General features: G+C 57.1%; 1 protein-coding gene across 4 annotated transcripts in view; it reads right to left on the bottom strand.

Moving 5' to 3' along the window:
* Positions 1-342: 342 nt before the first annotated feature.
* The window catches only part of COL5A1 (collagen type V alpha 1 chain), a 159,781-nt gene continuing 150,341 nt past the window's right edge, over positions 343-9,782 (bottom strand). For all 4 annotated transcript variants that reach the window (XM_060102018.1, XM_060102019.1, XM_060102022.1 and 1 more), the window contains exon 66: positions 343-2,711. In XM_060102018.1, coding sequence (XP_059958001.1) covers positions 2,565-2,711 — 147 coding nt within the window. In that variant the 3' untranslated portion in view covers positions 343-2,564. The remainder of the gene's footprint in view (positions 2,712-9,782) is intronic.

The raw sequence follows: 9,782 nt of genomic DNA, 5'->3' as shown, positions 1-9,782 counted from the left end.
AGGGGAAGGCCCTGGTCACACTTAAGAAGACAGCCGATCACATCTGTTTACGGTGGAAACATTAATCTTGATTTATTGAAAAACGATTACAATTATTCCTCTGTTACACAGGTTTAAAATATTTTAAAACACCCTTTCCTGGGCATTACACTTAAAACGTATGAACACGTCTACTGGATTTTTAGGAAATGTACAATGTGTCACTCAACATTCTAGTTTTAAAGGGCCTAATGTCCTAGAATCTTTACCGTAGGTTTTCTTTGAACCGTTTTCTTTTTCTTTTCGCCAACATGTGTCCAATTACGTAGATGAGGGGGAAAAAATAAAATTACGCCAAAAGAATTTCTGCAAATATAAGAAGTAATTTTATTGCAATATACCATAGCTAAGTGGTCTGGGGAAAACGGGACACATTTTGACTTCAGTACAAATTACAACAGCTTTGAAGGGTCCAATGGAGGAAAAGATCGACAGAATAAAAGGAGAACTCGGGCAGGATGAGAAATCAAAATGGAATCACATGACCTAGACAAAACCCACAGGGCGCCCTACGGCAACGCTCCGATATGGCTTTTCTTTTGATGAGATGAAGGAAAGGGTCGCTGGCAGATGCTGGCATCCTGGGTTCGGAAGAATCTCGAAGCCAGGCTTTTCTTTGGCAAGAGTAAGACTCAATTTCCAGGGGATTCAGGAAATCCTCGTGGGTGGTGTGCTGTGACTCTTGGGTTGCTCCGCAGTGGTTTCCTAAGCTGGAACCACGGTCCAATGAGGCGGAGTGGGCGGAGAACAGCACCGGAGCCGGGACCTGTCACAGCTCCTCCCGAGGAGGCTGCACAGGGCCCTGGGGCCTGTCTCGCTTCTCCCATTGTGGAAGGAAAGGGCATTGCACAAGGGCAGCTTTTCACAGTAAAGGGATCGCCTTTCCTTGCTGGCCCTGCCAGTCCTCACCCTCGCTCAGGGAGGAGGACCAGGAGCAGATGGAACCTGGCCGGTCCCAAGCACCCGCGCGGCTGAGATCCGCACCCAGCACATTTGCAGATGGAAATCCAAATCACTTTCACGGGGAAAAGGCACCGCGGGCAACCCCGGAGGGACTCACAGAGTTCACTGCACATTTGTCTGTCTGCTGGGGCTGCACCAAAGGCAGCCCAGCTGAGAGGCCACGTGCTGCTTCAATTCAGTTCTTGCAACAAACGCAGAAATTAGCACCACAAACATTCGGCAACAGAATGCAATCTGCCATCGTTACACCGTGGACCATGCAGAAAGTGACCATGTGTTGTGTGTGTGTGTGTGTGTGTGTGTGTGTGTGTGTGTGTGTTTTCAGATCACAGATGCACAGGCTAAGATTGGTACCCGGCCTGGGGCGGCTTCACTGCTGTCTGGGAGGAGAACGGGGCCATGGCAGGGAAGGTGACCCGCATTTACCTTAATGTCCTTGGCAAAAACCCAGATGGTGGAGGCAATAGCCAGGATGGAGAAAGATGGGAGAACGAGGCACGGCAGCTACCCCCCGTGTCGCCTTCAAGGAGATCTTAACAGATAGCACCACGAAAGAGAAATGTAAAAATAAGCACCAATTTTCATTTAATTATCATCTACAGAAAATGTGGTTTCCCTGCCCTGGACATCCTCCCATCAGGCTCTGTAGGAAGAAACATGGAAAAAGGAAGCAATTAAAATTAATTTAAGCCTGCGTTTTCATCTAAGCGCATGTGGAGAAGGCAAAGTATAAAATCCTTTTTTCTTTTTCTCCCTGTTAAAAAATAAAACCCAGAGCTAATCAAAGACTTGTCTGAAAGGGGCACTGGCACCTGCTTTTTAAATGGTGGGGTGAATTCTTGCTGCCCTTGGCAAACTTCTCATTTCTCACACGTCCTTGAGCAGGCAGGGGTGTGGACTGCATCCCACAATGGACACCCCACCTGTTTTTTCAATTCTCCCAATGGGACCGAAGCGGGGTTTACAGGCACGATTGAAAGTCAGGGACACTGAACATTTATGACAATACAATACAAATATTTACTTAAAACTCACAAAAACAAAAGCACCTTTAATCCATCGGAAAGGCACATGCAGGATGACATTTGGCCTGTGAATGGATCTTGTTAAAAACAGAGGCTCTGGAGGGTGAGGTGACCTTTACAAGGCTTACCTCGGAACAATTTTTGAAGGTCAGGGGAAGTACACATCTTCAAGTTGAATGTTTTCCAAAAAAACCCAAAAAACAAAACATGATCTCCAAATACTGCAGCCACACCCGGGCCCCTGTGGACTCTCCGTGCACGAGATCCACGGGCTCGGGGGCAAGACGCGTGGGCCCCGTTCCCTTCCCTGGGGAGCGTGGTGTAGACGGAACGGAGCTGGAGGCAGCGGGCGGCTGCGGGGCATCTAGGTCATGTGATTCGTCTCCGGGGCGGGGACTCGGCTCTTTCCCTTTGCTCTCTCTGGGTGTGGAGTGGGCCCGGCGTGGTGGGGAGGGACGAGGGGCCTTCACCGTCCAGGACACCCACGGGCGGTGCGCTGAGGTCACGAGGTTGCTCTTGGGGCCAGGCTCGCGGCTCCTAGCCCAGGAAGCAAGCCGGCCCCACTTCAAATCCGAATTTCTGTGACGCTTCACCAAAGTCGTTGAACATGATGTCCACAATGGGCACTTGCTCCACCTTGGGGGTGTCGATTTCCAGAACGGTCTTCTGATACCCTTTCTTTGTCTGGGGGAGGGAAGAGAGGGGGATGCGGGTCAGCGGGGGCTCCGAGATGAACCAGCCATCCACGCCCGCCACGGCTCTGAAAACCCACCCACAGCAGGACGAGCCGTGGGGAGCAGGCAGCGCACCCCAAGACGTCCGCCTCACCCCACCCCCGTCCGCGAGGGGCACGGGAGCGCGCCTAAGGAGGCTGTGCAAGGGTCCGCAGCCCATTTGGACCCATGTCCCTTCCCCGCCAGGTGGCACATCCACACCAGGGACTCCTTGTTCGAAGATGAAGAAGTCTGAGAATTCCAAGACAGCGACAGCTGATCGCAGGCCCTCCCTGGGGCCATCAGCAGGCTGGGTCATGCTCGGAAGTGACCGGGATCTGCACTCACAAGTTCGAGGAGAGGGAACCTTACCCGTCATCAGAGGAGTACTGGGTAAACCGAGGTATGGAGGGGCAGGGCGAGCTTGGGGAAAGAGCACCTGCTGGGATGAGTCAGGCCCTCCCTTGCTCCGACCACCTGTTCCATCCCCATGAGCATCTGAGTTCACGCTCAGCACCGCCCAGGGGGATGTGAGCCCCACGGTTCCGATTTGGAGACTGAGCCCCAGGAAAGGGACAGAACTGCTCCGGGAGTGGTGTCGCCCTCTCCTGCCAGCCACACCTCCCAGAATACAGGGGGTGAGGTGCAGGTCCACCCCGGTCAGACAGCACCTACACCCAGCCCTGAGCATCAGGACACTTGTCAGGGATGCACGGGCCCCGTCCCCCGTCAACTCCCCCAAGACGAGGGTCCCGGATCCTCGTAGACACGGTCTGCCCACCTGTCTGGGACCAGCAGCCTTCTCCACCTCGCACTGGACCAGGCACATCCTCAGCTGGATCTGCCCCGGGAGGCCCTCCCTCCCGTCTGATCCCCAGCGAGGAAGGTCCAGCTGAGGGAGAAGGCAGTGCCTCCCGGGGCCTCGTTCCCCTCCCGTGGGACGGCATGGGTCTGTTCCTCTGGGGGAGGCCGTGACCATCACCTGGGTGACCACATAAAGCCCCTGGAGCCCTGCATGACCCTGGAGAGGCGCTCAGTAAGTCCAGCTGCTAGGAGGTGGCCTTCACTCTCCGGGTGGCAGCTTCCGCGACGGCCCCAGCCCCCATATTCCCCACAGATCCCCCCCCAGGGGGAGCCCACTCGGAGAGGAACGGCCCCTCACGAGGGCACCTTCATGTGACAGCAGCCCAGCAACCTCACGGCACCATTAGGGACAGACTGCGTGTGACCCCCAGATCCAGGTGGGGAAGCCTCAGCTTGGTGTGACCGAGTTGGGAGGCGGAGCCATTGGGAGCCAATTGGGTCACAGTGGAGTCTCATGAATGGGATTCGCGCCCCTTTAAGAAACAGCCGGGAAGCTAGCTCTGAACCCCACGTGAGGACACGTCGAGAAGGCGGCTGTCTGTAACCCAGGGGAGGGCCCGCACCAGAGCCCTTCAGCTGGCGCCCAGCTCAGACGTGCAGCCTCCAGGACCGTGAGAAACAACTGCCTGTTCTTGGTAAGTCCCTGGTCTGCACTGATTTGTGACGGCAGCTCAAGCAGACCGGGAGAGATGCTGGGCCACAGCCATCCAGCTAAGCTGCCCCCAGAGTCCCGGCCCTCGGAAACTGAGTCAAATGACAAATATTTGTTGCTTTAGGTGCTAACTTTGGGAGGTAATTTGTTATAAGCCACGGATAACTAACATGCTCTCTGCGGCTCATTTTTCTCAACTGGAGCTCCACGGAGGTGGAGACGATGGAAGGAAGCCTCACGGGGGCAGGGCTCCTGGCCAGGCCTCCACGCAGGCACCGAGCCTGGGAGAGACCTGCTCTGTGAGTTTCTAGACGTCGTCGCCTCCTGAAGAGTCTCGCTGACCACGTGAACTTGTCCTCCCCACAGCCCTGCCTTAACGAGGGCACTCACTCCTACCCGCAGCAGGCCAGGCTGGAAATACTTTAAAGCCAGGACTCACACGTAGGAGCCAATGTGTGTCCCCTCGGGAGCTCGTTAGCACTGCCGGCTCTGGCCCATCCCAGAGACGGGATTCAGGAGGCCTAGGGCGGATGCAGCGTCTGCGTGGTTTAGACGCATCTCGGGCAATTCTGACACACGTGGGTCACGGCCATCCCCTGAGCGACACTGTCTGAAGGACCTGCTCCTGCGGCCAGGAGCTCAAGGGCACAGATGCTACGAGCTTCCAACACAGGGGCCGCGGCCCGGCCTGGGGGAGCACGGCCAACTGAGCTGCCAGGGAAGGGGCTAAGGACCACTGCGGCCTTGTAGCTGCTGGGAAGCACTGGGTGGGCAGCAGGGCTGGACACAGGGTCCCCAGAGAGGATGCCCACCCATGCCCCTTCAGGATGGAGCCCTGGGAGGAAGCTGAGCCCTCGCCCTCCCTCGGCCAGTCCAGCGAGGAGGGGCCAGAGTCCACCCTGCCTGCCCCAGCTCTATCCCCTCACCGGTCCCACCACCACCCAGCAGGGACTCAAGTGAGACGTCTGGCCTGGCCTCCCCTGGGCCGCTGCTGTCATGGGGAGCTGTGCGGCTTCGGCCACAGGCGGTCTGAGCCTCACATGCCAGTGAGCTGGGCAGCCCAGCCTTCTCCTTCCCCACAGGGAGTGGGGCAAACAGGCCTTGGCAGGGCCAGCGCCCGTCTCTCCCGTCCACGAGGGACGGCGGCGCGTGCTCAGCTGGCAGGGTGATTTCTCCCGGATTGATGGGGCCCCAGCGCTCCGATGATCAGAGCGCTTAGAGGGGGCATCTGTAAGCTGTAAGCCGCCGTGTGCACACCGCTCCATTACCCCGTTATTCCTGAGGCATAAATAACCATTATGGGCTGGTAATGGCCCCCGGGGGTGCGCAGAGCTGCATAAACAAGGGGATTTATGTGGCGTGGCTCCTTGGGCCTCCTGCCCGGTGATCTGTGCTCCTCCACAGGGCCGGCCCTGCTCAGTGGCCCACCTATCAGGCTACAGAGCCACACCGTGCCAGCGTCCGAATCCCAGTGTCTTTGGCCCTTATTTTTTATTTTTTTAAATAGAGTTATCTTATTTATTTTTGGCTGCGTTGGGTCTTTGTTGCTACGCGCGGGCTTTCTCTAGTTGCAGTGAGCAGGGTCTACTCTTCGTTGCGGTGCGCGGGCTTCTCATTGTGGTGGCTTCTCTTGTTGCGGAGCACGGGCTCTAGGCGTGCGGGCTTCAGTAGTTGTGGCTCATGGGCTCAGTCGTTGTGGCTCGCGGGCTCTAGAGCGCAGCCTCAGTAGTTGTGGCACACGGGCTTAGTTGCTCCGCGGCACGTGGGATCTTCCTGGACCAGGGCTCGAACCTGGGTCCCCTGCATTGGCAGGCGGATTCTTAACCACTGCACCACCAGGGAAGCCCTGGCCCTTATCACCATGTGAATCAAGCAGCCCCCGCCACCTCGCCGCCCCGGGGGAGGCAGCTAGCACGCACTCCTTCAGGCCTCCTGCAGGATTACCTGGGAGGGGTGTGACTTTTCAAACTGTGGCTGAACTTCTGGTGGACAGTGGAGTTGGGTGGGGTGAGCAGAGTGCTGACCGTTCCAGGCCATTCTTCAGAAGCGCCCCTATGCCCAATCCTCCCCCGAATCCCCTCCCCTGCCTGAAGGAACATGGGCCCATGTTCTCCATCGTCAGAATTGTTCTGTTTAGAGCCATGATCTCTCCACCTCCTCGAAGGTAGCATCTTTTCCAGAAGTAAGAACGTCAAGCGCCAAATCCAGATATTCCCATGCTTCTAAGTCTTGCCTCTGCATTGGCGACGCCCAGAGGACCACTACAGAGCTCAGAAATGACTGCCAGGATTCCTGGCGTCGGGGCAGAAATTTGGATCTGTGTTGCTGATTTTCTCAAGGAGAAGCTCACGGTCGGGATGTCCCATGGATCTCAGCTTTGGAGCTCTTGGGCAGCAGGGTTGGCTTCTTTGGGTGGAGGCGAAGGAGCCCGGTCCTTCCAGCCTTCTGAGCGATCCCCAAATCTTTGACTGTCCTTCCTGTAGGATGGCCATTTTGTTCCCCGGGGCGCCTGTGGCAATGTCTGGAGGAACTCCTGGTTGTCACAACTGTGTGGGTTGAGGATGTGGCTGGTCACGTCCAGGACTTCTGCTCAACATCCTACAACGCACAGGACCCTTCTACTCCCCTGCCACACCCACACACAACAAAGAATCATCCGGCCCCAAAGGCTGAGAAACTCTGGTCTGGAACCAGGTTTTCTCTGCATGCCTTAGGGAGCAGAACAGGAATGACAGGTGGAAATAATGGGCAAGCGGGTTCCAGTTCATTTCTCAGAAGAGCTTTTCCTAACACTGAGACTTCAGAACCGTGGCCTGGGCTGACTCAGGAGGTAGTGAGCTCCCTGTTGATGGAGGCATTCAAGGTGCAGCTATGCCAGGAAGGGACTGCGGTGGGAAGAATGCTGGAGTGGGAATTAGGAGACTCAGCTCTGCCATACCCTGAGGGTCTTGGCAGGTCACTCACAAAATAAAGCGAAGACCCTGATCAGCGGTTCTCAGCCAGCAGTGGGGAGTGTTCCTCGTGCCATGGGTACATGGATGCCGGTGATGTCCTGAAAGGCCCAAGCAATGGGCAGCTGCCCCAGATGCTGACAGCACACCCACGTCATCAGGAGACGTTGGGCCAGAGGGAGAGGACTTTGGATTGTAGGATGAAGGAAGGTCCGAGCTTGTCCTGTACCGGGAGCCTGCAGAGCCGGGAGGTCAGGTTCTGAGTTAGACAGCAGCACTGGAAACTTCTGGGCAGGCAGCTTCGAGAGGGAGAGGCACAGGGGCACTTGAATCTTCCCAGGAAGCTCTCAAGAGTGCAGGAGCCTTCTGAGATGCATTAGGGGGCCAGGAGCATCTGCCTTTTCACCCCAGTCGGTTCTTCACAAGATACATTTTCCCAGCATCCCTTCCAAGGAATGAATGGTCTCTCTTCCAGAAAACCAGTCTGCACCCTTTACCAGATGACACGTACGGGGTCACCCAGAGTGTTTCCCTTTCTGCCGTGGAAGCTGAGGAGCCCCAAGCCCCGTCCCAGGCTCTGCCTCTGCTCTACGAGAGTCCCTGTTTCTCCTCACATCTCCACCTTGACTGTCTTTTTTTTTTTTAAGGGATTTAAAAAAAAATTAATTCATTTATTTATTTTTAGCTGTGTTGGGTCTTCGTTTCTGTGCGAGGGCTTTCTCTAGTTGCGGCAAGCGGGGGCCACTCTTCATCGTGGTGCGCGGGCCTCTCACTGTCGCGGCCTCTCTTGTTGCGGAGCACAGGCTCCAGACGTGCAGGCTCAGCAGTTGTGGCTCACGGGCCCAGCTGCTCCACGGCACGTGGGATCTTCCCAGACCAGGGCTCAAACCCGTGTCCCCTGCATTGGCAGGCAGATTCTCAACCACTGCGCCACCAGGGAAGCCCCACCTTGACTGTCTTGTGCTCGTGAGCCCGTGTTGCCTGAAACAATCACAGGAACAGGGCTTCTTCTGGGGCTCATGGCAGCTGAGCACGGCTCTGAGCGTTTTAGGCTCTCGCTCCCCCTGGAGCAGCCCTGTGACGTGGTGCTATTATTACCCCCGTTTGTAGAAGACAGACACGAGGGATGATTTTACTTGGTGCCGCACGACCTTCTGGGAGCAGTTTGGGGTTTGCGTCAGGAACGTGAACAAATGCTGGATGGCTGAGGCTTCCGGATGCTTCTGGATCCCTTTCCACAGGGAGCTGCATCCCTATCTGACCTTAAATAGGGACGAGTTCTGCACATTCCATGGGCAGGTCTGAAGGACTGACCCTCACCAGTCCCAGGGGCCAGGGCAGCATGGAGGGGAGGCCCAGCATCCCGAGGAGGCCGCCCTTCCGGGCACCCTGGCCCCATGCCTGCCCTACACTCACCTCTAGCCCCAAGGAATCCCTTGGGGGTTATAACTAGATCCTTTTGTAGGGAGAAGGACTGGAGCTTCCCACAGCTGAAGGGTCCATCCCAGTCCAAGCGGGGCAGCCGGGGAGGAGGCAAGACGTGAACTTGGGTCCACCTGAGTCCTGCTCTCAGCAGCTACTAGGGACCCAGTGGGTCAGCACTGCCCTCCCGCTTTCCTGCCTGGCTGAGCCTGCCTTGCAGGACCATCCAGACACTCTGGCTTGGCCAAGTAGCCAGACCACCTCAGCAGGCCTTAGGGAGAACCCTCAGATCCGACACACGCCCCCAAAGCACAGGACAGGAATGCACAGCAGGGAAGATGGATGCACAGGCAGGAGCACCGGCTGCTCACAAGCACGCAGAGACAGCTCAGTGCCCGGTACACCTGCCCCTGGCTGGGGACACCTGTGACCAGCTCTGATACATGTCCTGGCCACTCTATATAACAAGGGTGTTGGAGCCAAGTGGCGAAACCTTCTGGAACCAGGAAGAACCAGAAGGGACTGCAGATGGTTCACTCAATGTGGAAATCCACGGGAAGGGCCCTGACCAGAACTGGGGCCTGGGAATTAGGGAAGAGCTTTCCCGACCTCAAGACCAGAGGCACAGTGCCTTCCAGAGGAGGGTGTCCACAGGCGCCGGCACCGCGCAACTGGCCCTGGACACTAAGTGGGGTGGACCCCCTATTAGCCCTGTCCCCAAGGGAGCCAGGCTGGGTGGGGGCCTCGGGCAGGGTCTCTGGGGAGCAGGTGGTGAGAGGCCGGGGGTCTGATGTCAGATGTGACACTAAGACCCGCAGAGGCGGTGCTTCCTGCTGACACCCCCATCTCCAGTCCTGGAAAGGCCACAGGAGGGACACGTCTGAGGGTTTCACCAGGACTGGGCCCTGTGCATGGCCCAGGACAGGAGGACGCAGCTCAGACTCGGGCTGCCCAGGGCAGATGCAGCCCCGGGAGGCACAGTCGAGGGGCTGACCCTGGCAAGCACAGGGGCCAAAGAGTGAAGCAACCCCAGGCCTGACTGGCTTCTCGGGCCTGAGCAGAACATCCTTCCCAGAGGGCGGCACAGGGTCCAGGGAGGTGAGCCAGCAAGGGCTGGGGGTGTCACAAGGGTTGACACTATCACCGCCCTCTG

The sequence above is a fragment of the Mesoplodon densirostris genome, chromosome 6 (assembly GCF_025265405.1).
Source record: "Mesoplodon densirostris isolate mMesDen1 chromosome 6, mMesDen1 primary haplotype, whole genome shotgun sequence".
NCBI classification, from domain to species: domain Eukaryota; kingdom Metazoa; phylum Chordata; class Mammalia; order Artiodactyla; family Ziphiidae; genus Mesoplodon; species Mesoplodon densirostris.
The sequence above is the reverse complement of the archived record's forward strand: the minus strand, read 5'-3'. Positions and strand labels throughout refer to the sequence as shown.